Source organism: Fonsecaea multimorphosa (genome assembly GCF_000836435.1).
Source record: "Fonsecaea multimorphosa CBS 102226 unplaced genomic scaffold supercont1.20, whole genome shotgun sequence".
Lineage (NCBI taxonomy): Eukaryota > Fungi > Ascomycota > Eurotiomycetes > Chaetothyriales > Herpotrichiellaceae > Fonsecaea > Fonsecaea multimorphosa.
Window position 1 is genome coordinate 149,185 of NW_015971654.1, and position 26,750 is coordinate 175,934.

A 26,750-nucleotide genomic window follows, 5' to 3' on the forward strand; every position below is an offset into this window, starting at 1 on the left:
CCCAGCCCTGGCGAGCATTTCTTTTCCTCCTCTAGTTCTCGTATCTCTCACTTTTTTGCATAAAACCTTTCTCTACGAAACAGAAGTTCCCATTCTAGCACCATCATATTGTAACACCCACTGATGGCCACGTCAATAAGGGGATAGGAAAGGGCCAGTCACCCGCCAAATCAGTCATTCTGAACGGGCGAAGATGAAAACATATCGTCGGCGTCCAGACCCTGGGACTCTTCCTTCTCCTCCACTGCAGGTGCTTCTGCTTCGATGCTGTCGCCAGCCTTGGATGTTTCCGCGTCTTCGCTTTCGGATGCCTCAGACTCTTGCGTTCGGGCGGCAGGAGCAGTGAGGCTTGATGATCTCGGTCCAGCCGTGTCGGGGTTGGGGTCCAGGCCAAGCTCAAGCTGTCCAGAAAGTCCCAACCCGATTGGCGCTGTGCCTCGTAGGGGCGATGAGGAGAACATGTCTGCACCGTCGGCGTCGTCGGCTTCATCAGCGACAGATGGCGCAGGACGGAAAGTTGCTGGCCTGGCTGCGGACGGTGAAGATAGTGGTGCTTCGCTGATGACATGTTGGCGTGCTTCCTGCTCGGCGATCAACGCGTCCAACTCGTCATCCTGGGTTATTTCCTGGTCCGCTGCTGGGGCGGTGCGCTCTTTGTTCTGAGTGATAGATGCCTGTCTGCTGCTAGGCTTCGATTGAGCAGTGCTGGGTTGCATGCGCGCTTCCTGCTCTGCAAGCAGGGCATCTAGATCGTCCATTCCATCATCGTCATCGTCACTGTCGCCTCCGCCAAAGGGCGAAGGATTGAGCTTGGGCGCAAATGTAGACGTGTGCTGAGATGTAGGAGGCAGCGGTGGAGGTTCACGACTCATTTCCTGCTCGGCCAATAACGCGTCAAGATCATCATCGCCCTCGGAATCATTGTCCTCTGTTGGTTTCGACATAGACAACGGACGCGTGGTGATGCGTGTCTCCTGCTCGGCTAGTAGTGCATCGAGATCGTCGTCGTCCGGCAGCATACCATCGTCATTACCATCATTTGCTTTGTTGCGTGCGTCCGGAACGAATAAAGAGTCATCCTCTGCGCCGCCGACAGCATTCACAGCCTCCTGCTCCACGCTCTCTGCTACCGGATGATCCCCAGCAAACAGATCATCCGTCTCCTTGTCTGCCATTTCTTTTTCCTTTTCTAACATCTTCTTCGCCTCTCTATCTCTGATATATCCCGGCTTCCCTTCATCAATCCACTCTTTCCTCATGACTTGCATGCGTCGGCTGTGCCCGACCTTCTCGATCAATTGTAGTCCATCAGCGAACTTGGCCCGTGGGTAGAGATTGTCCAGCCATAACTGATAGTAGTTCAACAGCCGTGCGACGTCGGAAAACTCATGGCCTTTTCCCTTGAGACGTAGCTTTTTGGAAAACTTCCCAGAGCGTGCATCGGCGCGTAGCTTGGGGATTCCTGGTGCCGAGAGGAGTCTTGCTTCGTCAAGTTTTGAGATTGGTTTCCTCTTCTTTGTGACTTTGACCTCCTCGTCCAGACCCAGACTGGCGTCCAGCTCGTCTACTGCTTTTCGTTTGTAGCGCGGACTCGTTGATGGGCGGTCGTTGAAGGGATCGTCATGGTCAGAGTCTTCGATGTTGAGCAGGCCATTAACGGTTGCTGCAGTCAGTGGATCTGCCGCCATACTGTGGTATTGTCCTCTTCATTACGAGGTACTGTGTTGTAGAGAGGTTGAGCAGCGGTGGGTTGTATTTCAACGCGGGAAACGCGTTCAATGAAATCCGGACGCGTCGTGACTACGTCATTTGAAACTATAGAGCTATTCCAGATTTGATCTAGTCTCTTGGCACTCCAAGCTCCGCATGCTCGTTGAACCTCAAGATCCAATGCTGAGGAACGTCGACAAGTAAGGACTGTCGCTGCAGCCATGGCCGACGAGCAGAAGGTGTTTATCCCACCCAAGCGGGTGGACACAGACTATCCGGTAAGGTCGAACGACAATGAAGGACAGAATGAAGCTGACATCTACCGACAATAGATTATCGACACAGACCCGTACGTCCCTCCTTCATCACACGGTTGAGAAGCTTCTCACGACCTGCTACTGACAATCCAAATCCCCAGTCACTGGAGAAGAGCATTCGGATATGCGAGAAGAGAAGACTGGTTATACGGAGCCGGAATGGCAGCCGTGGGCCCGGCGTTCATGCTCGTCACGGAACGATACGCTCCCTCGTTTGCCGGCAAAGGCGCTTTTCCCATGGCTTTCCGACTCGGCTGTGCCGTCGGCATACTAGCAGGCGCAGGATTGGTTTATCAGAGGAGTTGCTGTAGGTGTCCACCGCGAGAACGAATGCGCAGATCGGCTTGGGTGAGCTTGGACTGACGAAGACGGCGACGACAGTGAGATTCTACGGCTGGACGGAGAACGAACGAGAAGTCAAGATGGACATGAGAGAGATGGTCGACAAAGTCAAGAAGGGCGAGCCACTGTATGGCAAGTCGGACCTCACCCCTTACATGCAAGGTGTCGCGGCGCGGAACAGCAGATACTCAGCACTGATGGCAAACGTGGTACCGTGGGCGAATTTCGTCAACCATAACCAGGTGAGTATATACCCACTGAATGATCGGAGACGTGACGAGCTGAGATGTGTCTTAGCACGGTGTGGACACTGCCAAATATTACCAGCAAGCAGAGCGAGAGTTGGAAGCCGAGAGGTTATCGAAAGCCAGCAAGTGAGAGAGATGAGAATTTCGAAGACATGAAACAGAAGACGAAAGTTTCAACCCTGCTGCAAGCGTCGACTTGCTTCTACTCCCGCGATTGTACATAGGGCACATCAGGTCAGGTGATCAGAAAGTACGCCGGACGGCCCCTAGAGCGAATCGACCACGTCTGGACAGCACACTGAAGTTCTGACTTTTCTTTCTTTCCGCTTGTCTTCTTCTCCATGAGGTCTAGTATATATAAATACTACTAAACGGAGTCCAGGATCCCCAAGGCTGGATAGATCCTTGCATCTTCTGACCAGACAGATGTATCCTTTCACACAGACTGTTTTGCACCAGCTCTGCCACCTTTCTTTCCGGGTAAGTTCCCAGATTCAGCGACTTGCGAGATAGGAAGATCAAGGTGAAGGCGCCAAGGTGTTTGCTTTGCTTCCTCTGCCAACATTCACGATGGCAAATCTCGCTGCCCTAACCATGTCTTCCTGTGAATATCGCCCTTTATGGGTGTTGTCGAATCGTTCAAGAATGGCGTTTGCATCTCTCACTCTGCACACATTGCATCTCCGGTTCCACACATATCTCATTGTCTAACCAAAATGCGCGACCAACCAGGAGAGAACAAATGGGCGGATGTTGATGTCAGCTACACTTCGGCTCTCTGGGAAGAGCGTGGTACGTGGTCATAGCCCCTACACTGTCCACTTTTCCTTTGTTAACCGCGACTCTAGGTGTCGTCGCCAGCGAAGTATTCATTGTCCCCACCGTCGTGTCCGGCAAAGGCACTCGTCACCTCCTGTCCATCACAGACCAAGGCATCAGCGACCTCGGCGCCCAAGCTACCGACCTCGCCGACGAAGCCAAAACCGTCGACCACGAACAAACCGCCATCAAGTTCGCTCTGCTCCAGGAGCACCGTTTCAAGCAGCAATTAGAGCGGCGGGGGTTGACAGAGCTGTCGGCACGAATCCGCGCGTTCCGCGTCCTCCAGGATTTCGAGGCGTACGCGGCGTTGGTGGACCAGGCACACCAGCTGGCAGAGCATTTGCTGGGCAAGTTCGGGCAGTTGCAAAAGGTGGCACAGCGCGTGCTTGCCGAGCAGGAGGAAAAGGGCGACGAGCTCACCCGGACGCCAGAAGCGGTCAAGAAGCTCACCATCAGCATGAAGTGCGTGGATACCATCTGGGCCGACATCATCTCGTCGTGGACGAAGCTCAAGACGTTGAGGAACGAGGTGCAGGAGGCGAAGGTGGCGTTGCCGCCGATACGCCGAAGTGTGAGGGTTGTCAGAAAGGACGATGATGGTGTAGAAGATGGAGATGGAGAGGGCGAGGGCGATGGCAATGGCGAAGCAGCGCAGGAAGATGCTCAGTAGAATCCTTGCGAGGAAGGCAAGGGAGAGGGCGGTCCCTTTAAGTGTCGTTTTGCGCCAGTTGGGCAAATAACCAGAACCAGAACCAGAACCAGAACCAGAACCAGAACCAAAATCAAAATAACCACACACACACACAGAGAGAGAGAGAGAGAGTCCTTCATTCTTGACTTTGACCCCCAGTCCCACTCTCCAACCTCACAATCGCCTCCCCCAGCATAATCAACCTCTCCTGATACCTCCTCCCCTTATTCTGATCCCACGCATTCGCAAACTCAATGACACACAGATCCCTCGCCTTCCGGCGATCCAGCCCCAGGTCGTTATTCACAATGGCCCTGAACCGATTCCTGGTCGTGCAAAACAGGTACACCAGTTCCTCGGCGTACTCGCCGATAAAACCGCGGACCACGTCGCGCGTGATACGGTCACTGGAAAACGAGTAGGATTCGGTCCCGTAGATGGAGTGGAACAGCCCCGCGTCGCAGACTTCTTGGGGCGCGCCGTGGGTTTTGAGGTACGTGTAGACGTTGAGGAGGTGTTGGTAGAAGGATTTTTGGATGTGGCGTTGCGTTGCCGTGATGGATTGGAGGAATGTGAATTTGTCTTCTGTATGAGGAGTGGCGGGTTCGGGATCGGAGATGGACATTAGTACCTATGGACTGACTATTGGGTGCTGGGGGCTGTTGAGGACTGGTTCCTTTTTACGACGTAGGGGGAGCGGGATATTATTATATTGTAGATTGTAGATTGTAATTAGTGATGAGACGGATGAGATGAACAGGCTGAGCCACTCAACTCATGATGAGGCTGAGCCAAGTAGAGCCAGGTCACATGATCCCCGAGTGAACACTGACCAACAATGCCATGCTAGATCTTCTCACCGTACCAAGCACAGGGTATGTCGTTCTTGAATTTATTCAGTATCACTTATGCTACTTTACATAGCGACCTCGACAATTCCGTGTAACTCTAAATTACCTATTGTTCGGGTCCATTTGATCGGCTTTCGCCAACTCCCAAACCCATCGACCAGCGCTGTCATTCCTACATTCCCTACCACACCTGCAGAGATTGGGCGGATGGTGGAGCATGATGCGGATGCTATCTTGCCATCCACGGCCTGTCGGAAATTCTTGACCACGCCGGGCACGCCAATTGTAAGTATTGTTCCTGCTGGTACGAACAGCGGCAACCAGACTATTGATCATGATGGCCAGGGTAGAGATGGGGGGATTACGAGACAGCTCCAGATACGCGGTCGCCAACTGAGGCGAACATGGCATTGACCTTGGCGTCCACCTCTCTCCAATCCCTGTCCCGGAGAGCGTCTGCCACAGCGTCAGAGTGCCGTCTCTGATCGTGATAAAGATAGATGGTGCCCAAGTCCTTCAAGAGCTCCGTGCGTCTCTCCTTGGTGCGTATCTGGAGGCCTTGATGGCACTGTGGAGTAACTTGTCGATGCTCAATGTCAAGGTTGACAGACCGTATAGAACAGCATCGTCGATCTCCTGACCGCTTCGACGTATAGGTCGCCAATGAGAAATTGACGGACCTTAATCTCACTTGAGTCTGTTGCACTTGTCGACAATGTCATGTTCGCGAAGGAGGCTCTAGCCGAGCTAATCCCACTGTCGTTGTCTTTGACGGACCTCTTCGAGGCATCGAGGATACTCTTCGAGCTGTGCGCTGGATGTGACTGGAATCCGCCGGTAGACATACGCCCGTCCCTTGCGCTCTCCAAATACCTTTGGCGCTGCAATCTTTCCTTGTTCGACAGCATCTTTTACCAGGCAGGGCTGGGGACCCCAGAAAGCCGAGCGGTCATTGAGCCTCTCTTGTGTCCGACTTTATCGTCCCGCGAGAACAAGACCTGTTGGACTTGTTTGTTGAAGCTGACAGCCTTCCGGACTGGAGCTTTTTCAAGGGCTTGCTCTGATTTCAAGCCAGGGCGCGAGCTCATATCGAGGCTGGCTCTGCTCATCACCACCTTGGCGTAAGCATGAGAGCGACAGACAATTGGCCTTAGTGGCGAAGGCCGCTGCTGCTGATTCTGCGGCAGTTTCATCACAGAGATGAGGTCCGTGTAGGAATATGGTACGCCGGAGACACCGCCGTACTCGCAGTGCTCAGAGCCAAGGGCGGTGTGACAGCATCTCTTGACACCATGAGGAGCCCCCTTGAGGATGGAAGTGGCGATGAAGCGGGGGACTCGCGTCGGTGGTTTGTCGAGGGCGGTAGCCTCAACAGCTTTTTGAGAAGTACTGTTGATGTCGGACATGTTGTTGAAGGAGGTCTATAGAGATAGAAGAACGGAGAAACTGGTAACGGTGTCTCTCTGATGAGCAGAGAGTCGCGAGGGTTGGTTGAGTAATATGTGCTAGGTTGTATGTTCGACGAGGAAAGATGAGACATGAGAGATGGAAACTGAACTCTGAGACTGAAATGGTCAGCAAAACCGTGCATCCTTATATGGGAATTTGCGTGAGGACCTGTGGTTGCGCGTGGTTGGAACCATGGTACTGGGTCGGCGTGGCGGACCACGAAGGTAATTTGATTGAAATTCCCCATGAGTTGAACGAAGCAGGAGGTTGTAGACTTCATTTGCGTCTAATGGAGTGAGCGCAACGAATTGAATAGATACTTGACCTTGATTTCTAGGGAGCGATGGGGAGTTCCTTGCGAGGAGGCTTCTTGCACCGTGACCCGGGAAAAGAGACTTGGGGTTGATGGCAGGAATTCTGTTCCAATACTTTAGCTTTGCCATAGCTTAGACGAAAACCACGTTCTTTTGAGTATCCGCTCGGAATATGCCACTTCTAAAAGACCTCGTTGGCTTGAATCATCGCATATTATATCGTGACAACGGGCAAGGCTGAGGCTCAAACGGACAAGCGAAAAGGAGGCGTCGACGTCACAAGGCCGCGGGCCCCTGAAAAGCCTCGTTTGCGGAAGGTGGCCCGATCTCAATTGCGGACAAGTTTCATGTTGGACACCAATTCCTCCGCAACACAGCACAGACTCAGCCGGAGGATTGGCTGTTCCTCTGCGATTTCAAGATGATACTGAGGTCAGAATTGCTCGTCCTCTCCCATTTGCTCGCATCCCAGGCCTGGGCAGCAGAAACAAGAGCCTCCGAGTCTTCGCGGCCCAGAGGCGTCGGTCCTGAATGTAAGAAACGAGCCCGAGATCTCAACACTCTCCAACTCCCGCCCTCAATAGCGTCCCTTTCTTGGTGTTTTCATGCTCTCAAAATGTGTCCAGACAGCTAAATATGGGGCCGTTGTCTTTTCCGCAGTTGCAAAGTTCTACAAGAGTTCGCCGTCAAATACATTCACATGCATCTCCAACCCCTCGATATCCATCCCCTTCTCCCGCGTCAATGACGACTTCTGCGACTGCCCCGACGGCTCAGATGAACCGGGCACATCCGCCTGCTCCTATATATCACCTCTATCTCCTCCACAATACCACCCCGGACCAGACACACCTGCCAGCGTGTCGATAAACAGCACCCTGGCCTTGCCGGGATTCTACTGCAAAAACAAAGGCCATCTCCCCGCATATCTCAGGTTTGAGAGTGTCAACGATGGCAGATGTGACTATGATCTATGTTGTGACGGGTCAGATGAGTGGGCAAACGTCGGGGGCATCAAGTGTGAAGATCGGTGCCAACAGATCGGCAAAGAGTACAGGAAAACGGAAGAGACGCGACAAAAGAGCCTCAGGGCGGCGTTGAAGAGGAAATCTCAGCTTGCGACGGAAGCAACGCAGCTGAAGAAGGAAGTCGAGATAAAGATTGAGGATGCCGAAATCAAACTCAAGGGGTTCCAGATCAATGTCAAGGAGGCAGAGGAGAATCTAAAAGAGGTGGAGAGAAGGGAGAAATCAAAAGTTATCAGGGGAGAAGCTGGCGGGAAGGGCACCGGCAAGCTTGGTGTCCTTGTCGGACTGGCTAAAGCTCGAGTGGACGAGTTGAGGGCTCATTTGGAAAAGACAAGATCCCAGAGAGACAGTATGGTCGCCCGGATCACGGAGTTGGAGGGCATTCTGGCGGCGCTCAAGGACGAACATAACCCTAATTTCAACGATGACGGGGTGAAACGTGCCGTCCGCGGGTGGGAAGACTACGCCGCGAGAGACACGGACGATACGTGGACCGAAGCCGAAGACCGTGACCTTCTCGCCGTTCTCGCCGAAGATAGTGAGACAAACGGGATCAACTGGGCCGAGTTCGAGAATGACTCCGCAGAGTCCACGGCGGAATCAGACGTGGCGGCCCTCTACAGTTTCAGCGCCTATTTGCCGCCATCGCTCCGCCTGTGGCTCGACGAGACCCTTGTCTCGTTCCGCAAGGTCCTGGTCGAGAATGGGATATTGGCGGATACGTCCGGCGATCCCTCTGCCACTGGGCAAGAGTCCAAAGCCGTGCAGGACGCGAAGAAGACGCTTTCCGACGCAGAGCGGGACGTTCGCAATGCGGAGAACGACCTCAAGCGATTCCGCGAGGATCTCGAGAAAGATTACGGTCCTGAAGGTGGCATTTTCCGCGCGTTGAAGGATACGTGCATCTCCAAGGACAGCGGCGAGTATGAATATGAACTGTGCTTCATGGGCTCGACGAAGCAAAAGCCCAAAAAGGGAGGCGCACACACGGGGATGGGCAACTTTGTCGGCTTTGACACGGAGTATGTCGATGAACCTTCTCCAACCGCTGACGGCAAGGGATTGGGCACCGGCGAGAGGTTGGTCATGAAGTACGAGAACGGCCAACATTGTTGGAACGGACCGAATCGGAGTACGAGGGTCATTCTTGCCTGTTCGGAGAAGGAGGAAATCTGGAAGATCAGCGAGAGTGAAAAGTGCGTTTATCGCATGGAGGTCGGCACGGCGGCGGTGTGCGAATCGCAATTGTCTTCGAAAAAGGATGGTGGAGTTGACGAGACTAGGAAAGATGAGTTGTAAAGGACGGACGGAGTTTTGAAGGGTTCTAGCTTTTCCTGGGGAACGACGGCGAGGAGGTCCGGAGTCGATCTACTATATCGAGTATTAGTTGGTCTAGCTTTGCCAAAATCAATGCTCAACGTTCAACCCGCCCCTCTTGATTGCTACAATTGGAAATCGAGACGATTCGAACGGTCACGAGCTCATCATGTCGCCTTGCGCAAGTGGTGACATGTCTCCCAAAGAGCTCCCTGATCTCCTGGTGGTACGTACACTGATATTACCAGGATCAGCCGCTCCGGAAGTCTGACCACTGCCGACCGTCATGTCCAGAGACTCGATTCAGTACTTGCTCTGCCTCCACCTCTTTAAACACTCACAGCATGTGCTCCGGATTGGCCGTCTCCCTTCTCTGCACGACGAGGGGGATGATAATCTTGGTCCACTTGTGATGCCCCCCATAGGTGTTGTCAACAATCGGCGGCCTTGGATTGTTCCGCGCATGAGGTTTCTTGAATCGCAAACGACCCGTCAGGTCTTGGCATCTTCTCGTCATTCATCAGGCTTGTCGTGTATTCTTCGCCTTGCTTTTCTCACATTGAGCTGGATCATGTGGAAAGCTTCTACCTCATGTCGAGACGGGGAGAGCCTTTCAGCAGCAGTTCCGGCTGAACGTCGGATTCGTGTCGACCTCCGCATGGCACGCATTTCAAGACGCTGGCGGCGCACTCCCGGCGCGGATCCCCCCATGTTCGTCCAGAACAGCTAGCAGGTTTGATGTTGTCCACCTTGATCGGGTAGAGTTCGTCTCTCAGCACTCTGATGCCTGCGGCTCCTTTCGCTTCTACTGCCTTCTTGACCATGTGTAGCTCTTCTTCATTCCTGCATGCAATTTTGATACGGCTCGTCACCGTTGCGTCCCTGGTCATCCAGAGCCAGTGTTTGCGGCGGTGGTATTATTCGGGAGGGCTCGCGTGAGTCTGGTTCGGTTTGCTGCGATTGATGTCCACGTCTGCGTCGAGGGCAGCGACATTGAGAAGGTATTGACTTGGTCCCAAGGCAAGCAGACTTCATTCTTGAGCTCATCGTTCTGTTCTTCCATATTGTTGTTCCGCTTTAAGCTCCTTCAACTCGGCTTGAGCCTCTTGGATCGTCTTATCTTGTTGGTCAATGGTCTCTTGGAGTTCTTTGACCAGCAGAAGGTCTTCCAAGGTATTTGCGGTGTTCTCATTTTTTTCCTCATAATCGTCGCCACTGTCTTCGACATCTTGGAATTGTGACCGGTGGGGGCTTCGGGCTCGATTGGTTCGGCGCGTACGCCGGATCGTCTGGTTCTCGCGGACCTTTGTGGTCGGTGCTGTAAGACGTTTGCTTCGAGGTGCTCGGGCGAGCTTTGCTGGTGATTGGGTGATGGTTGCTCTGTTCGGCGTGCGACTCATCATAGCGATTGGGAGCGGCTGGAGCCGGCGCTAAGGACGCGGGGTTCTTTGCGGGGCCGCGCTTACCCTTAAAGCTTGTTTTTTCCTCGCTAAGGGCTTTCAGAAGTGCCACACTCAAACGTATTATCATCCGTCGTCGTCGAATATACCGTCGCGGTGGCCCAAAATCCTCCCCCCTCCAGACTGTCAAGTTTTAACGAGGGCCTAAAGGAGGGCTTAGGGGGTCCCCTGGGAAGGCACCACGGGCACATTCCCTCCTTCACCCTGCGAGAGCGAGTCGGTTCTTCCATGAGCGTGATGGCCTCGCACTACGCGTACTTATGTCCCTAGCTTGAGAGGGTTCCTAGGAATAGTCCCATGCCCCGTTCTAACGTTTTAATGACTTTCTACCTTCCTTGTCGTCTGCTCTGTCAAACACTTACATATGGAACCGTGCAAATCCTCTGCCACCGCTTCAAGTTGTGCAAACAGAGCTTCTCGGCATTCCTGCCCATTTTGCTATGTAATGTATGGTAGCTTCGGGCCACTCACACGGCCTCTAGTCAAAAAATTGTCGCCGCGCGACCTGCTAGGACGAGGATGTTGGGGAAACTCCCAGGTTCATGTTCTTTTGACTTTCTACTTATTCCCTAGCATGTTCAGGAGCCAGCCCGCGGGTGTAGAGCAACACCCCACCTATCCTTCTACACGTACAACCCTTTGGACAACACCATGAATGCACTTCTCTCATCACGACTGCGAGGGTCGCCAACAATCGCGTGCCAGAGTCCACCCTCGGTGCAAGTCCAAGCCGGACGAACCTCGACCTTGGAGAGGTTGCCAGCCGAAGTTCTGCTGTGTATCGTCTCCCTTTTGCCAACGAGCTCTGTCGCCTGTATGAGCCTGACCTCAAAATGGAACCACGAAGCCCTCTTCGACCAATTTGATCCAAAATGGCGAGACAACGATACAGAAAAAGCACGCTTCCTTCGGCTTCTAGAGGAGGACTTACCCGAGATGATGGTATGCTGCAGCTGCAATATTCTGTACCGTTGGGAGAAATCATCGCGGTATCTATGTCCTAACCGTCATAACCGCCATGACCACACGTTGTTGAAGCGTGGCGCACCTTGGTGCTTTACCCACGAACCCGTCCTGATCTATCGTAATGTGGTCGACGCGTTCCTGAGAGGATTTGCCAAAGGCTCGCGATACGGTCCGCAGCTCGAAGAACTAAATCACACCTGCCAGTCGAATGTCGTTGCACTCTTTCCCGAGGGCGTGTGTATTAACAAGACGATTGACGCTCGCGTTGTCAGAGGGAAGCTTTTACTTCACAGTGTTCACAACCTATCCGTATCATTACTAGCTCAACCATCGAGCCCTCTGATTTCACGAGTCGATCTAAGTCAAATTGTCTCTAATAGACTTTTATCTGCAATCTATAAATTCACCGCCAGAATCGGCTGTACTCATACTCCAGACAGAGTCCCCGCGGTCATTTTATATGCGTTCCGGCTCCGGGTAGGCTGTTCCGGCGACCGAACGAGAAGCCTGGATCTGTTGAGCTGTGGTCGCTGCGCCACCGACCTGCGAGTCCGGGTGGAACTGGACTGCGGCGGTACGTGCGCCCAAATTGAAGTCGAGATATGGCAGTCTTTTGGAGGTCGAGGCTCTGACAACAGGGACGAGGCAGAGGATGCACATTTCTCTGAAGAACCTATGATAGATGAGCCCTTCGATATTAATCATCCTCCTGTTCGCGACCTGGAGAAAGTGTTCAAAGGAGGAGTTAAAGGAGAGTGCGCAGGGTTGTGGTCCCCAAATCAGCCTCGAAGTCGCCAGAGCTGGATCCAGTTGTGGAAGTGGCACTATGACCCAATCATGGCTCAATTGCGCAGATACGGTGTCCCCTGCAATGATGACAGGATGCCAGCTCGAATTCAAGACCAGGCGCTGCCCTTGCAATGGTGACGGGATGCCAACCTAAATTCAAGACAAACGCATATTACTCAAAAATAGCTAGATTACAGTGTTTAGAAGCGGTGGGATCCGTTCGAGAGGGGAGCTCCACCGACGAACCTTCCCTATGTATGCTAAGAAGCTTCCATCGGACCGTTATCGAAGCAACTCCAGCTACCTTTCTGCCATGGTGATGGAAGCCAAGAGCATAAGATGGAGCGAAAGCCCTTAAACGGGAAAGCACGCTGTGTGAATCTCGTTAATAAGGGAACTAGGTGCGGGGAGCTGAGCTGCTGTCGCTCTTGCTGAGATTGCTAGTGTCAAGGCCAGGGCCAAGGGGGAAGGCGAAGACGGTTCCTACTCTTGTTCGGTTCGGTTCTTCTTAGCACGGGTCAATGAAAAGAGGGCAGTTATCTTGTTACCTCGAAAGCCCTTCCGCATTCCCCTGCCACCATAGAAAGCTAATGTGATGGAATCTAAAAAGACTTCCGAAAATGGAGGATTCGAGTTCTCTTCTGTTTCGGAAACACTCTCCTTAATTATTACCCTAAAAGTTCCACCGTTCATAGCTTGCGGTGAATTGCGCCTTTGGGCAGCTGAAGAATGCATAACTCGCTGCAAATCTCCAAGTTAGTGGTACGGCACAATCAAGCATCTATTTGTCCCTTCAAGTCAATACTGATGTAAAGAGACTTCCATAATAACCATCAAAATGAAGTTGATGGCACATTTCAAGGTGCTCTCCCTCGAGCCACATCGTCGAACCCGGTCATCACATAATCTTGTAGACCAGCGCCTCGTACCTGCTACAACTGGGTATCAACAGCCACATGATAGAGAAGGCCCCGGACTCGGAGCCCGCCTGCGCACAGTGCCTAGACGGCCCTGATCACAGTGTTGCATGGTCAAGTGTACGCCTTTTTGTAACACGATCATCGGAAATATGAGGAGAGTGAGGTGAAAGTATTCACCTAGCTTTTGGCCGAAAGTGTTCTAGAGGTAAATTGGCAACTTTAGGCCGGGTGCCAGTAACGGCGCCCCTGGCCCAGACGTAGGCCCTAATTGATCCGTTGCTCAGGCTGAGTTGATACCATGCTCAGTCACGTGGGGCCGCACCTCAGGTTGAGGCGGCGAGGCTCAGGATATGCTCAGGTCCAGAGATGGAGATGGAAAGTCCTCGTGTCGAGATTCCGACCTCGAAATCCCTGTTTCCATATATTCCGGAAACAGCACGTCTATCTCTTGAACAGATCGATGATCACTTTATGTCTGGCAGACCGGCATGGAAGACTTCTAGCTCACGAAACCAAAAAAAACTCAGACTGGAGTCGCCGTTGATCACACCGTCGAGATATTTCATTAGAAATTTGAAGGTAATTGAACGAGAGAGGGTGAGGGTAAACCATGTCGAGGACACCTTGTACTTGCTCGAATCCAAGATGAAGTGTTTGTGGTAGATCGGATGATGAGTGGCCCATGTCAAATAACGCAAATTACATCAAACAAGTATTTCTAAGTCAAGCTGCTTTTCTAGCCAGGTTACTCCGGTCAAAGTCCCTTCGCGGCGGTAAAGATTTGCCCTTGTTTGTTTACAGATATACTGTTCTACTAGAAATCGCCAGGCACAGTTGTAAGTCGCAGCAGAACTGATAGTCATATTTTGTCTGACACACTGAGTCAACACGGTTACAGAACTAGACGGCGTGTATCGAATTCCTTTATAGAGCTGGTTGGGGTCAGTTGTCTCGAACATGTGACGTGAATTTCCTGCGGTCTATTTCGCTGCTATCCATGCGGCATTGGCACCGGTGATTCTTTGGATGCTCTCACTATCGTCCATACCAGGTAGATCAGCAGGGATTGCGTACCCCAGCGTCGCCAACAGAGCCCCGAGATATCTGTAGCTCTTGCGTTCTGGGCCTTTGCTTTCGAGGTCTAGAGCTCTGGTAACAGCAGTGGGATATGCCGGTACAACGGCCTCCCGAACGTAGATGCACTCCAATGACAACATCTTCCACGCATCGTCAACCTTGACCAATCGTGACAAAAACCTGGAAATCGAGGTAAGATCATACTCGGTCCCCTCTTCTGTGAACCGAATGGTGATGCTACCTGTCGATTCGGATATTGCCCTGTCGCCGCTGGCATTCACGAGGATCTCAACCGGGCTAATGGTGTGCAGCGCAGAGACGCCAGCGGCATACATGCTCTCAGAGCCTTTCACGAAGCCATCGATGTCGCCGGAGAACCTGAAGCAAGCTGTTATCATTTGTGAGACCGGATGGGCTCGCTCTAGACACAAAATGGTACCATGTTATATTAATAGAGGTTTGGGACGCGTCTGGGTGATATGATGATCGCAACTTCGTCCACTGCCCGGTGTCTCTGTAGTATCTCTCGCGTTTGAGCAGAGATGCAATCAGAGATTCAGTTTGGGGATCTGCTGATGCCATTTGGGCGTTGGATGACCTGATAGTTTATGAATTTCTGATGGGAAAAAGAATCGAATGACAATCGCACGGACGATGGGACCCCCTACAGAGATTAAAACCCCTCGGTGAATCCCTGGAACGATATCCACACGTTCTTTTCCACCGTGTTAAGCGACAACTGCGAAGTTGTTCTGTCACCCATAGGTTGGAGACAAAGCCAGAAGATGAGTCCCACGTATACCCCAACCGAGGCAATCTTCGAGTCCCACCTCGCTAATATCTGGCCCCTGGTGCGGTACCACACAATCCTGCGCAAAGATCCTGCCATTTTATGTTCGAGATCTGGAGTTTCTCTCCTGGGGATTCTATTTTCTGGGGCAGATCCCACTATACTAGTTGGTGGTGTACCGCTTTTGGCGTAACTCAAGCTCCATCTCTTGGCTCCCTGCCTTGTGTTGGCTGCAATGGTCCCACCACTGACGTTCCGGCAACGGGGACCTTGAGACCAAAGCCCTTAGGAGTATGTCATCCTAAGCGACATATCTCGTTCTAGCTTACCACGGTCCCACAGCTGATCGAATCTGCGGGGGACGACGCTGAGACCGGGATTGGTAAAAACAGGGTTGAATATCAGTGCTGTGGCTCTTCTGTTTATATTCCAGCCCTGCCAATCTCAAGGTCACTTAGCCATACATCACAGAGGAACCTAATGCCGTGACATACCTGCCTTATTGAAGAACTAGACACAAAGCAAAGCGAGGATGTATCTCATTTTCGTTGGTGGCGCCCTGCTCTTTTCCTACTGGCTTTTCCGAACACTCCGAGACAAGAAAGCAAAACCGCTTCCACCTGGGCCACGTCGTCTGCCATTGATTGGCAATCTGCATCTAGCTCCACAGGAGAACCCATGGAGAACGTATCAGGAATGGACAAAGCGTTATGGACCAATATTCAGCCTGCAGTACGGTCTGAACACAATTATCATGTTGGGCACATACGAAGCGGCCCACGAGCTGCTCGACAAGCGCAGCAACATATACAGCTCCCGACCACGAGTAGTCATGGGGGGAGAGAATGTCAGCCGCGGGATGAGAACCCTTCTGATGCCTTACGGGCCGCAGTGGCGCAATCACCAGCGACTGCAGGCGTCGTTTCTCAATATCCGCGTGTCCCAGGCCTATTGCGATCTCCAGGATGTGGAGAGCAAACAGCTCCTCAACGACCTGCTTGCACCAGATGCCGAGTACTCAGATCGATTCCATCGTTACGCATCAAGCTTGATATTCGCCCTCGCATATGGGCGAAGACTTCCGACCGGTCATGAACCTGAGGCAAAAGCCATTGACACCGTCATGGAGAACTTCCTTTACGCTGCCCGTGTTGGTACCTGGATCGTTGACGCAATACCGATTCTCAACCATCTGCCCACCTTTCTGGCTCCGTGGAAGCGGTATGCCGCTAAACTCCATGATTTCGAATCGGAGCTGTACATCGGTAATCTCAAAGATGGCCTGAAAACCGCGTCCTGGAATTGGTCAAAGCAGGTGCAAGAGATGAAGGAGTCAGACGGAATGTCTCTTAAGGAGTTGGCGTATGACGTTGGAATTGTGTACGAAGCCGGCAGTGACACAACGACTATGGCTCTCGAGGTCTTCACCCTTGCCATGATATTGTACCCTGACGTCATGAAGAAGGCGCAAAAAGAGATTGATTCCGTTGTTCTCGGCTATCCGTCCTACTCGGACAGACAGGTCCTACCATACGTGGATGCGGTCGTGAAGGAGGTGCTGCGGTGGCGACCCGTCTCCGCGGGAGGAATTCCCCACGCTGTGACTCAGGACGACGAGTATATGGGTTACCGGATCCCCAAGGGAGCCACCGTGATTGGAAACCACTGGTCGATCCACCTAGATGAGGGCGTCTACAAGGATGCCTATTCCTTCAATCCCGACCGCTGGATCCAAGAGCCAGACCTGCCACTCGCGGCTTTCGGATTCGGACGTCGTGTCTGTACGGGGCAACACATTGCCAAAAACTCACTCTTTATCAACATTGCCCGGCTTCTGTGGGCTTATAATATAGGATATGCGTATGAGGTGGTTGGAGGCGAGAAGAAAAGGATCGAAGTCGACCCTTTTGCCTTCACCCAGGGGTTCAACTCACGGCCCATGCCATTCAAAGCCTCCTTCACGGTAAGGTCACAGGAGAAGGCGGCTGTTATCCGCGATGAATGGGAGAAGGCCGACAAAGACATCGATACCATCCTAGCCAAGATTCGAGAGAAGCAAAGGGCAAAGTGATTGACCAGCACCTGGGGTGGAGTAAAGGTTGCCAGTAACAGAATCGCCGCCAGCTGGAGGCGTTGCCGTTCATTAGGGCACACATTAATATCCAAAGCCCAGTGGTAGCGGATAAGCTCGACGCAACCTTCCGCCTCCAAGAGAGGCTTCTCGACCTCGCTATTGTCCAGGCCATATCCTTCCGTCAACCGCCCTTCAATAAACTGTGGTACATGCTTCAGCGGTTTGCGTCTTCAAGTTGCCAAACGAGGTCGTCACACAGTACTTCCCCAATACGACGGATGAAGATAAGGATGAGTAAAAGTATTGCTGGATCAACATCACCTTCAACCCGATGGAGATATCTATCCACAATTGCGAATGTTTTCGGGGTATTTGACAGTGTTGGACTGCTCGTTGTTCCACAGAACTTGCCGGTGTGGAAGCCGTCTGTTGTGCCAAAGGCAATTTCGCCGACCATTGAACTTGAAAACGGCCGTTTGGTCTGGACCCAGATGAGTGCAGGAAAAGCCAGTTTCAGTGATGGAATACCTACAAGCCAGGGGATTTGTCGAAGCAAGGAATCGAGAAGCGGCGCTGCAATCTTCAATGCCAAGCTCTGCCGGGATTTGTCAATGCGGAAAATCATTGATCCATAGCCTGCTCTCCAGCGTGCAGTGAGGACCTTAAGACGTGGACAACCGGTTCGCGCTCCATTGTAGTTGTGAGCTATTGAAGAACGCCCTTGAGGCGGGACAGAGGGACATAGTAATCGGCTGTCAGAATAGAGTAACAACAACTACTTCATGTGGCGATGGCGCCATACTTTGGTCGAGTAGTAATCAACTGCCGATACTAATCAGATCATTTCCGTCGAGTTTACGACAAGGATAACCTTCCATGTGCAATAATATGCAGCTCGAAGCCCACCATGGACACACTCCACTGTTCTCAACGGCCTCGTCCCGTTTTCGTTCAGGATGGTACCCATTCCCGAACTTCCAACTGAGATCTTGGCACAGATTGTGCGGTATGCAAACCTCAATGGAGACCTTCCAAATCTCAGGTTGAGCAATTCGCGTACTTTGGCGTTGGCCGATCGTCAAAGTCATCTATTGCTCGACGACCTGTGCTTGAGATATGGGATCAGTCCGCGAGTGCGGGATCTGTACTTGTCCCAGAGGACAGGCGATAGGTCCACATCTGGTATTCGTCATCCGGATGTCATCCATGTGATGGCCTTGGGCAATTTTTTGCGCTTGACAGGACTCCTTGCTGCAGATCTGGATAGCGCAATCGGACACCCCGCGAATACCGCTGTGCCTACCTTGAGAATTTGCAACCGAGAGCCTTTCGTGCTATTTGCAATCTTCAGCCAGGTGCTGAACTCATCTTTGGGAGTTGTACATTCGACAATGGCAGATTTGCTAGCCCCTTCCCCTGATGCCGGGCAATCTTTCTCAAAGCAGTTTTCAGAAACATTCATCCATTTTCTGAGACAAGAGCTCGTGCTGGAGGACTTAGAAGGTATCATAGGCGCTATTAACGTTTGCTCAACGCGACTCTGGAGCACCGTCTTCCTCTTCAGACCTAAAGATTACAGCGTCAGCAGCTTCGGCAGCCTCAGCGGAGCTTCATTCAACATCGATCATGCGATTTTGACGGAACATGTCATCTGGAAAGGCCCACTTTGGGCATCGCAGATATTGAGGAAGTATGGTCCCGCAAATGCGTGTTTCGAATATCAGACTGCAGGGGGAGCGGTGGTGGACGACAGTCTTGTCAAGGAGGGCATTTGGAGAGGTTTGCGCAGTGAAGGGGCTCGGCTGGCAGCGAATGGAGTGGCCCGACTCCTGTGGAAAGAGAGACAGCAGAAGATTGAGACAAAGACCAGCGCTTCTGCTGAAAGGATAGGCATTACAGATATGAGATTGGATCCATCAGTGTGGCGAGGGTCCTCAGGAGATCTGTAGAGGGGTGACAAGCCGGAGGGGAGAGATGCATAAGCGTTTAGATTGTGGCGGCATTGGCCCTTTCAGCGACTGAGATGCGGAGGGGTATTAATGCAGGTCATATGCAGGAGACGAACAATTGATGAGGTGGCATTTGTTCAGTGGGTGAGGCTGATGGGATGGCAGCAGATGGCACCAGGACAGCAGAAGGGGCAAGACGCACCCTGCAGGGCGCAGGCTGAGAAGCGCTGGAGATTCAGGTACAGCGCCGTTACGGGACTAGCTCGTCTCTAGCTCGTCTCTAGCGCCTTGGCATTGTTTATCTGATCGGGCTCCACAACTGGCACCCACTGGCTGGCTGGCTGCAATCCCAATAACATTGACAAGGGGCGCAACGAAGGGGAAGCGAAGCGAGTTTCTATCTCTTGTCAGTCTGTCACCCAGCGCAACGACAGCGAGGCGTGCCTTGAGTCCTTGACACACGAACAGGTCGACCTTGGGAGAACATCACCCGCCCACAGGATTCGGTATTTTTCTCTCACTCCCACTCTCATGGCTTTTACGACTGTCTCTCACTCTCTCAACTACCTAGCCCCCGGCCATGTCCCTCACCGACACAATGCCTGAGCCGTTATCTTCTCTGTCGCCCGCCAAGCAGAACTCCAGATCCTCCCCTGTCAAGCTCGATTCTCCCCAGAAGCCTCCAGAAGCTCTTAAATCTCCTAGCACCATGTCCACCACTACTCTTGCGCAGTCTGCCCCGACTAATCCTACCAATATTTCTCTTCCTGCCATGGACGTTCCTATCTCGTCCCCTACCCTCCCCGGTCCACCCTCCAGTCCAAAGAAGCCACTGTCGCCCATCAAGTACCGCTTACAAGACGAATCGAAAGTTGACAGCTCGCCCCCGGGCTCTCCTGCAGAGCCCACAGTCCGGTTCAATGAAGGCCTCACGCGTGCGATCGACGCGATGCAGAAGGACGCTGATGCGCAAGATGATTTTCTGGACGAGTCAATAATACACCACTTTCTGGACGATGGGGTCGATGTAGCTACAGAATGCGAGAGCCCTGCCAAGGGGGCATCTGATACTATGACCTTGACTCTGAGTTTGGGTGACAAAACTATCCACGATGATACAATTGGAGATCTGAGCACCATCTCTGCCATCCCCACAGACCTGACCAGATTCGCAAACCTGAGGGAGACGCCGTCCCAATCCCGCCACGAACCTTGGTCGCCTTCAAAACAACTCAGACCCTCCGTCATTACTAGCACACCGGGTACTGCTCAGCGCCCTCTGCGCCTGCTGTCTGCTTCTAGGCGGAGCATTTCATCAAACGAGGAGGATGAAGCAACCCCCCGAAGAAACACCTATTTCAATGACTCTCCAACAGATCTGCTGAACTTCACCGGACAAACCAATATCTTAATACCCCCTCCTGGGTCTGCCCAGCGCCCCATGAGAAGAAGTCCCTCTGGAAGGAAAGGATTTCCTATCAAGGTCAATCCAAGCCCAGTACATCGGTCGCAAGCTTCAGTGGATCGCGAACGAGCTTCAGGCCGTTCACCACAAAAACAGGACCAAGCTCTATTCGGAGACAAACCTGTCCCAGCGACACCCGCTAGCCAGAGGCACAGCATGTATGGCGCAACAACCGGGCTAGGAATGGACCTATTGGATATCGACCTTGAACCAATGGCTACGCCGCGTTCCATTCCCACCATCACCCCCCGGGAGCTAGAAACCCTTCGGTCCGAACTCCAGTCGCGTATCTCCGGTCTCGAAGCGACTCTCTCGGGGAAGGAGGCTGAGGTTATGGCTTTGAAACGTGCCGTTACCGATGCGGAAGTGCGAGTGGGAAAGACTAGTGAGGAACTCCGAAACGAGCGTGCCTCTCGAGAAGAGTTAGAACATGCAAAGGAGGAATTGGAGCGCCGCAGTCGAGAGATGGAGGAGGTCCTTAGGGAGGTCAAACAGAACATCTTTCTCGAGGAACGGGAAAAGGAGAAGCTGCGAAAACAGGCCGAAGAAGCCGAGCGAAAAACAGAGGAGCATGAAGTGCGGATTCTTGAGCTTCAGGCTTCCCTTGACACCCTGCGGTCTGAACGCGTAAAGTGCACACCTAGCCCCGAGAAGACGAACGCTCCTGCAACCCCCGGGCTGAGCACTGACATTGATTTTGCCGTCAAGGACGCCACAGAAAAAGTGGCCCGCGAATTGCATGCGCTGTACAAGAGCAAACACGAGCGCAAAGTCGCGGACCTGAAGGTCAGCTACGAAAAAAGATGGATTAAGCAAGTCGAACAGCTTCGAATGGAGCTTAAGGCATCTCAAGAGGAAGTGCTTAAGCTGCAAACGGAGAAAGAAGCAACCATGAGCGGCATCATTCCGGGGCAAAGTGAAGCTATCTCCAAGATGGAGGGGCAGATTGAGGAGCTTCGACGGTGGAATGAGGAGACTAATGCGGAGAAGAAGATGCTCGAGGCCGAGGCAGCAGGGCTTCGTGGTCAGGTCGACTCGCTTGCCGCCGAGACCGATTCACTACGGAAGGAGATTGAACAAGAAAGGGTTGAGAAGGGCGAATTGGTCGCCCAGGTGGATCTATTCCTGACGATGAGTGCTCAGCAAGAAGAGCAGCGGGTCATGCAACAACCGCAACAGCCCGTGAGTCCACCTCGGAGTGAGGATGGAAACGGGCGACCAAATTCAGCGTCTGCATTGGCCAGTCCGAACAGGATCAAGAGCAGCACAAACGGCGGAGAGGCCAGGACAGCTGTACCAGGACGACCTCGACCCGTTAGCATGCTGCAAAAGCCCACAGCCGGAAAATACTCGGGTATTCCAGCCCCCGGATCCGGCCTGAAGGCACCTTCAAGCAACAACAAAGCTGCTGGATACGGGGGCCGCATTCTGGAGGGTATTGCCCGTATGGGTGCCGGTGGGAGATAACTGTCATGGCCATTCTTAGCTCTCACGGTGTGATGCCCCAAGACTGGCGCAACCGGCCAATTTTGGATACGACTCGCATGATTGACTCCTCGATGACCTTAATGACAACGGGGACGGAGTGGCCACGGCGTTTTCCATTGCAAAGCATGTCAGGGTCTGAGCGATTCTGTAACTGCGACTAGGAGTTGTTATTGTTATTAGAAGACGCAGCAAATGGCTGAACCAAATAGTACTCGGTATATGGAAGAGGATGAAGCGGTGCATCTGAAGGCATTCCGGGTCAAGGTGGAAAACAACGCCTCTAACGCCAAGAGATCCGCTGCAAAGGCCAAGACCCTCCATACCCGAAATGGAAAAGCTCAATATCTGTATATGGTTCCGCTCTTCACCACCTCCTCCTTCTTCCCTCTGCGTGTGCCCGCAGGTAAGGAAAACAGTGCAATTTGGAAGATAGTTTGTTTGATACAGGGATTTCTTCTACTGCATGGTGTGAACATTGATCAAGTTAATCAAAGCAGATACGCAAAATCGCATCCCCGCATTCAGAGTTTAGCCGGCCGCTCTCTCGTCTTTCCGGCGTTTCAGCCGCCATCATTCCGAGACCCGAGACGCTGCACGATCTGGCCGAGTACTTCAACCTGATACACCCTTCAACCATCTTTGACTCCTTCACACACCAAAGCAATCTCATCCAACGGCCTTTTCTCCCTGCGATCGAGGCCTGAGGCTTCGAAAAATGGCTCAATGCTCGATGCAGTGCCACGTGTTAGCCTGGTCAATCTGTTCCGTGACATGGCCAGCGCTCGGTGACTCTCTTCGGAATCTTGACATCCCTGCCTACCGTCTTGCTAGCCTATGGGGTGAATTGACACCTGAAGGATCGAGCTACCATGGTCAGACCTGTTCTCATCTCTCGGTAAGATCTTTTCGTTACGGCTGTGACAAACTTTTCTCTAGAGGCCATGGTGAAGATGCCCAGACGTTTGAGGGACGCCAGACCTAGATTGAGGGGTTCTATGCGGGAAGTATCCAGGTCGACCAACCTGAGGCCCTGGGTTACATATATACCGGCTGCTTTCGTTCTCTCTACTACGTCTTTCCAGCCTGTTGATCCAGCTCGATCGTGACCATTCGTTCTCACCATCACACTCTCTTTCTATCTTCTTGACATTCAATTCAAAATCGTTCCTGGAGAACTGATCAGGCCTGAGGCCTCTACTGTGTTACTACATCAGATTCAACAAACTTGATCAACGACCACTGACGCTCCTTACGAGACTTACGACGGCATAAGCACATATCGACAATCACCCAAAATGAAACCAGTCATTTGTCTTTCCATTCTCCTTGCTGCGGGCTTTGATGTCGCAGCTGCACGCCCAGCAAACCTTCATATCAGGCGGAACCATAACTCCGGCATAGAGAAGCGCTCTGCGGTCTGGAACGCGAAACTTGGCCGACGTGAGGTGCCGCAAGAACACTCGCACGAGAAATTCCTCACGACTGTCGACCAGTTCCTAAATATGGACAATCCGGACGGTATTGTGGATGCCGTATTTGGTCTCCTTGGCAATGCGGCTGCTGCTGGTGGGCAGGGTGATATCTCCAATACGGATTGTCTTCAACAAGCTACTGCCGATAGAGCCTTCACCAATGCCAAGGCTGCTGGAGATGTTGACGGTATGACAGCTGCGTTGATCTACAGAGCTCTTGAACGCAACACCGGAGCTGTCGGGCAGGCATCTGTTCCTTGTACTGCAATCCAAGCTGTAAACCCGGAAATTGCAGCTATTTCCCAACACCAAGATCCAGCCTCTGCCAACGCTGCCACTGTCAACAAAGACATTATTCTGGCACTCGCTGTTCAAATTGCCAACATTGGCGGCAATCCTCTGGATGCTCTGCAATCCGGCACTTTTGCTCCCGGTACGATCGGTGACCCGACTGCCAAGGGAAACAGTTGTGATGATCAAAACGACCCAGTCGGCTGTATCTTCACCCAGAACCTGCTTGTTGAAGACGCCACGGAAGACGAGGTCAATGCTGCTGTCGCTGCCTCGGCCACTACTTCTGGCGGAGCGGCTGCAGCTACAGATACGTCCAGTGTTACTGCCACCACTACCGAATCGGCCGTGGCGACAGAATGCACTGTCCCCCCTGCTGCAGCAGAGACTACCGTGTCAGCCTCCACTACAGTAGCTGCTGTGGCCGCCACTACGACATCCTCTGCGGCGGCTGCAACTTCCACTATAACCACAGGATCTTCCGATCTGGATTTTGGTTCCTGTCCCGACCCGACCATTATCGTGAGTCACCCCCTTCCTTTTCTAGCGACATCACGGCCATCAAATTCCCATATGTCATTGGCACATAGCTCACTGAAAATTCGCAGTTTGCCAACGGTCTGGACGGGCGCACTGAGCCAGCCTTCGAACCTCACGACGAAACGAACTTACCCCATGGCTCCGCACAAAACATCCAGGTCATCACGGACTTCATTTGTAAGTCATTGTTTCTTGTCTTTTTACACGAACACTTTTCGCCAAATTCTTCCTTCTGGAGCTGGTGTTCGTCCGAGGCTTGTCGATAAGTGGCTGATATGGATACTCTTGCAGGTCAGCAACTCGGGCCCAGGTGCCATGCGTCTCAAGCAGCCACAGACGCATGCAATCAGGCGGCCGCCGCGGCACAGGCGCAAACGGGCCAGGCGGCTGCCGACGCCTTCAATCAGGCCCTTGGCTTTTAGCTGGGTTTAAATCCATAGTCAATGCAGCAGCAGAGCTTAAACGACTATACTGAAGAACAAGCGATGTTTTTTGGAAGAAGGCTTTTCTTTTCGAAACCCCAGTGTGGCAGGAGAAGATATGGGGGTGGCAATGAGGCCAGACTCGAAGTTTTCCGTCGTGCATTTCGATGTATAGAGTATATACATATGCATCACTTAAGAGCGATTCTTAACGCTCGTCTTTGACATTTGTCCCGCCAACAAACAATGATCTTGTGGTCCGACATTGCCATAGCCAGAACGAAGGCCGTAGGCAGGATAAATCCAACCGAAATATTACACAATTTTGGCTGTGCCACCTGAACAGTTGAGGATCAGACCAGACTGGGCTTCCTTTGCTGAGGAGGCTCATCAGCCAACTTGAGAACCCTCTGGACCATGGCCTCGCTGTATCCGAGATAGTTGGCAGGATCGCACAACTTGGCCAATTCCTGCCTGGTCATCTTCTTGCTAATCTCGTCGTGCTCGCAGAGCAGGTCGAGCAACTCCCTGTCCTCGAGCTGCGACTTGCGGCACAGGTCGTAGACAATGTCATGCGCGTACTGGCGGCCCAGGGTCTTGCCCAGGCCCATCATGACGGCCTCGCTGACGATGGCGCCCTTGGAGAGGTCGAGGTTCTTCTTCATCGCGTCCTCGTGCACCTCGAGACCGGCGATCAGGTCCGCCGTGTGCTTGAGGGTCGCGTGCGTCAGGGTCGAAAGCTGCGGCAGCACGATCCATTCAATCTCCCACGGGCCCGTGCTTCGCTCGTGGTCCTCCACCATGGCCTCGAATAGGCTCGCGCTCAGCTGTCTGACCGTAGCAGACATGGCGGTGATGTACGCGCAGGAGATGGGGTTCCTCTTCTGCGGCATCGTGCTACTCGAGCCCCGATGCGGGACGTACGGTTCCGACGCCTCGCCGACCTCCGTCTGCATCATGAGTTTGACGTCCAATGCGAATTTGGCGCAGGTGCTGGTGAGCATGGCGCACCACGAGCCGAAGTCGGCAATGCGGTCGCGTTCCGTATGCCATGCAATTTCGGGGACTTTGAGATTCAAGTCCTTCGCCAGTTCGCGTTGGCATTCGAGGCCGAGTAAGGGAAGATCCTGGGAGGGGGGTAGTGTCGCCAGTGTCCCTGCCGCGCCCGAAAATTCCAGCACCGTCAGCCTCTCCTCCACATCCTTGAGCCGTTCACGATGTCGAAGAAAAGTCGCAAGTAGCCTTGCAAGCTTGAACCCAAAGGACATGGGGACTGCCTGCTGCAGATTCGACCTTGCGGCCATTGGGGTAGATTTATGCTTGTCAGCCAGCTGCCGCAGCGAGGAAATGATCTCCTCGAGCGACTTCTCAAAGAGGCTCATCGTGTCCCACAGCTGGATCACCGTCGCCGTGTCCGTGACGTCCTGCGTGGTCGCCCCCCAATGCGCCCACTCCCCGAGTCCCGGCTCGACCTCGTTGACATGCTTGACCAATTGCTTGACCAGTCCCAGCACCGGATATCCGATCAACTCGGTCTGCTGGCGGAGGTCGTCAAAGTCCACGTTCCGGATGTCCAAGCAGAACTTGATGATCTCGTCGGCGGCCTTTTGCGGGATGATGCCCAGCCGCGCCTGGGCCTTAGCCAGGGCGCCTTCGAATGCGAGATAGCACTGGGTGCGCGTCTTGTCAGACCAGATCGCGGCGGATTCCCGGGTGGAAAAGATGTTGCCGAAGATGAGCGAGTCTTGGACGGAGGTCATCTTTGAAATGCACAGGATTGCCTCACTCTTGAGGTTGGTATCTACTGAAGGTGGCTTTCTACGATGAATTTCTGTCGCGTGAGGTTTCTGGACCGCAATTCAGGTCCTTGCATGCTGATGTCGCATGCAAAGAGACACGGCCAATGATTGATGTTCGGAATCATGGGCGCAGGAGATGGGGTGGACTGCCTTGCTTCC

The 26,750-nt window shown here is 52.9% G+C and overlaps 15 protein-coding genes across 15 annotated transcripts; 8 read left to right on the forward strand and 7 right to left on the reverse strand.

The window, feature by feature from the left end:
- Nucleotides 1–170: 170 nt before the first annotated feature.
- Nucleotides 171–1,688, reverse strand: Z520_08655 (uncharacterized protein; the record flags this gene model as incomplete). Its single annotated transcript, XM_016779151.1, has 1 exon — nucleotides 171–1,688. The coding sequence occupies one exon, from the start codon at nucleotides 1,686–1,688 to the stop codon at nucleotides 171–173; it is 1,518 nt and encodes a 505-aa protein (XP_016629658.1).
- A 243-nt stretch (nucleotides 1,689–1,931) lies between these two features.
- Nucleotides 1,932–2,747, forward strand: Z520_08656 (uncharacterized protein; the record flags this gene model as incomplete). Its single annotated transcript, XM_016779152.1, has 5 exons — nucleotides 1,932–1,988; nucleotides 2,043–2,059; nucleotides 2,129–2,334; nucleotides 2,409–2,611; nucleotides 2,667–2,747. The coding sequence occupies 5 exons, from the start codon at nucleotides 1,932–1,934 to the stop codon at nucleotides 2,745–2,747; spliced, it is 564 nt and encodes a 187-aa protein (XP_016629659.1).
- A 586-nt stretch (nucleotides 2,748–3,333) lies between these two features.
- Z520_08657 (uncharacterized protein) lies at nucleotides 3,334–4,109 on the forward strand (the record flags this gene model as incomplete). The annotated part of the gene is made up of 2 exons (XM_016779153.1): nucleotides 3,334–3,409; nucleotides 3,466–4,109. 2 exons carry the CDS (start codon nucleotides 3,334–3,336, stop codon nucleotides 4,107–4,109), a joined length of 720 nt encoding a protein of 239 aa, XP_016629660.1.
- A 157-nt stretch (nucleotides 4,110–4,266) lies between these two features.
- Z520_08658 (uncharacterized protein) lies at nucleotides 4,267–4,755 on the reverse strand (the record flags this gene model as incomplete). Its single annotated transcript, XM_016779154.1, has 1 exon — nucleotides 4,267–4,755. The coding sequence occupies one exon, from the start codon at nucleotides 4,753–4,755 to the stop codon at nucleotides 4,267–4,269; it is 489 nt and encodes a 162-aa protein (XP_016629661.1).
- A 1,137-nt stretch (nucleotides 4,756–5,892) lies between these two features.
- Z520_08659 (uncharacterized protein) lies at nucleotides 5,893–6,387 on the reverse strand (the record flags this gene model as incomplete). Its single annotated transcript, XM_016779155.1, has 1 exon — nucleotides 5,893–6,387. One exon carries the CDS (start codon nucleotides 6,385–6,387, stop codon nucleotides 5,893–5,895), a length of 495 nt encoding a protein of 164 aa, XP_016629662.1.
- Nucleotides 6,388–7,349: 962 nt separating this feature from the next.
- On the forward strand, nucleotides 7,350–9,071 carry Z520_08660 (uncharacterized protein; the record flags this gene model as incomplete). The annotated part of the gene is made up of 1 exon (XM_016779156.1): nucleotides 7,350–9,071. The coding sequence occupies one exon, from the start codon at nucleotides 7,350–7,352 to the stop codon at nucleotides 9,069–9,071; it is 1,722 nt and encodes a 573-aa protein (XP_016629663.1).
- Nucleotides 9,072–9,673: 602 nt separating this feature from the next.
- Z520_08661 (uncharacterized protein) lies at nucleotides 9,674–9,979 on the reverse strand (the record flags this gene model as incomplete). The annotated part of the gene is made up of 1 exon (XM_016779157.1): nucleotides 9,674–9,979. One exon carries the CDS (start codon nucleotides 9,977–9,979, stop codon nucleotides 9,674–9,676), a length of 306 nt encoding a protein of 101 aa, XP_016629664.1.
- A 153-nt stretch (nucleotides 9,980–10,132) lies between these two features.
- Z520_08662 (uncharacterized protein) lies at nucleotides 10,133–10,489 on the reverse strand (the record flags this gene model as incomplete). The annotated part of the gene is made up of 1 exon (XM_016779158.1): nucleotides 10,133–10,489. The coding sequence occupies one exon, from the start codon at nucleotides 10,487–10,489 to the stop codon at nucleotides 10,133–10,135; it is 357 nt and encodes a 118-aa protein (XP_016629665.1).
- Nucleotides 10,490–11,200: 711 nt separating this feature from the next.
- Z520_08663 (uncharacterized protein) lies at nucleotides 11,201–12,442 on the forward strand (the record flags this gene model as incomplete). The annotated part of the gene is made up of 1 exon (XM_016779159.1): nucleotides 11,201–12,442. One exon carries the CDS (start codon nucleotides 11,201–11,203, stop codon nucleotides 12,440–12,442), a length of 1,242 nt encoding a protein of 413 aa, XP_016629666.1.
- A 1,762-nt stretch (nucleotides 12,443–14,204) lies between these two features.
- Z520_08664 (uncharacterized protein) lies at nucleotides 14,205–14,883 on the reverse strand (the record flags this gene model as incomplete). The annotated part of the gene is made up of 2 exons (XM_016779160.1): nucleotides 14,205–14,679; nucleotides 14,741–14,883. 2 exons carry the CDS (start codon nucleotides 14,881–14,883, stop codon nucleotides 14,205–14,207), a joined length of 618 nt encoding a protein of 205 aa, XP_016629667.1.
- Nucleotides 14,884–15,623: 740 nt separating this feature from the next.
- Z520_08665 (uncharacterized protein) lies at nucleotides 15,624–17,162 on the forward strand (the record flags this gene model as incomplete). Its single annotated transcript, XM_016779161.1, has 1 exon — nucleotides 15,624–17,162. One exon carries the CDS (start codon nucleotides 15,624–15,626, stop codon nucleotides 17,160–17,162), a length of 1,539 nt encoding a protein of 512 aa, XP_016629668.1.
- A 959-nt stretch (nucleotides 17,163–18,121) lies between these two features.
- On the forward strand, nucleotides 18,122–19,114 carry Z520_08666 (uncharacterized protein; the record flags this gene model as incomplete). Its single annotated transcript, XM_016779162.1, has 1 exon — nucleotides 18,122–19,114. The coding sequence occupies one exon, from the start codon at nucleotides 18,122–18,124 to the stop codon at nucleotides 19,112–19,114; it is 993 nt and encodes a 330-aa protein (XP_016629669.1).
- Nucleotides 19,115–19,712: 598 nt separating this feature from the next.
- Nucleotides 19,713–22,046, forward strand: Z520_08667 (uncharacterized protein; the record flags this gene model as incomplete). The annotated part of the gene is made up of 1 exon (XM_016779163.1): nucleotides 19,713–22,046. The coding sequence occupies one exon, from the start codon at nucleotides 19,713–19,715 to the stop codon at nucleotides 22,044–22,046; it is 2,334 nt and encodes a 777-aa protein (XP_016629670.1).
- A 1,316-nt stretch (nucleotides 22,047–23,362) lies between these two features.
- On the forward strand, nucleotides 23,363–24,792 carry Z520_08668 (uncharacterized protein; the record flags this gene model as incomplete). The annotated part of the gene is made up of 3 exons (XM_016779164.1): nucleotides 23,363–24,352; nucleotides 24,439–24,547; nucleotides 24,662–24,792. 3 exons carry the CDS (start codon nucleotides 23,363–23,365, stop codon nucleotides 24,790–24,792), a joined length of 1,230 nt encoding a protein of 409 aa, XP_016629671.1.
- A 353-nt stretch (nucleotides 24,793–25,145) lies between these two features.
- Nucleotides 25,146–26,552, reverse strand: Z520_08669 (uncharacterized protein; the record flags this gene model as incomplete). The annotated part of the gene is made up of 1 exon (XM_016779165.1): nucleotides 25,146–26,552. The coding sequence occupies one exon, from the start codon at nucleotides 26,550–26,552 to the stop codon at nucleotides 25,146–25,148; it is 1,407 nt and encodes a 468-aa protein (XP_016629672.1).
- Nucleotides 26,553–26,750: the final 198 nt, after the last annotated feature.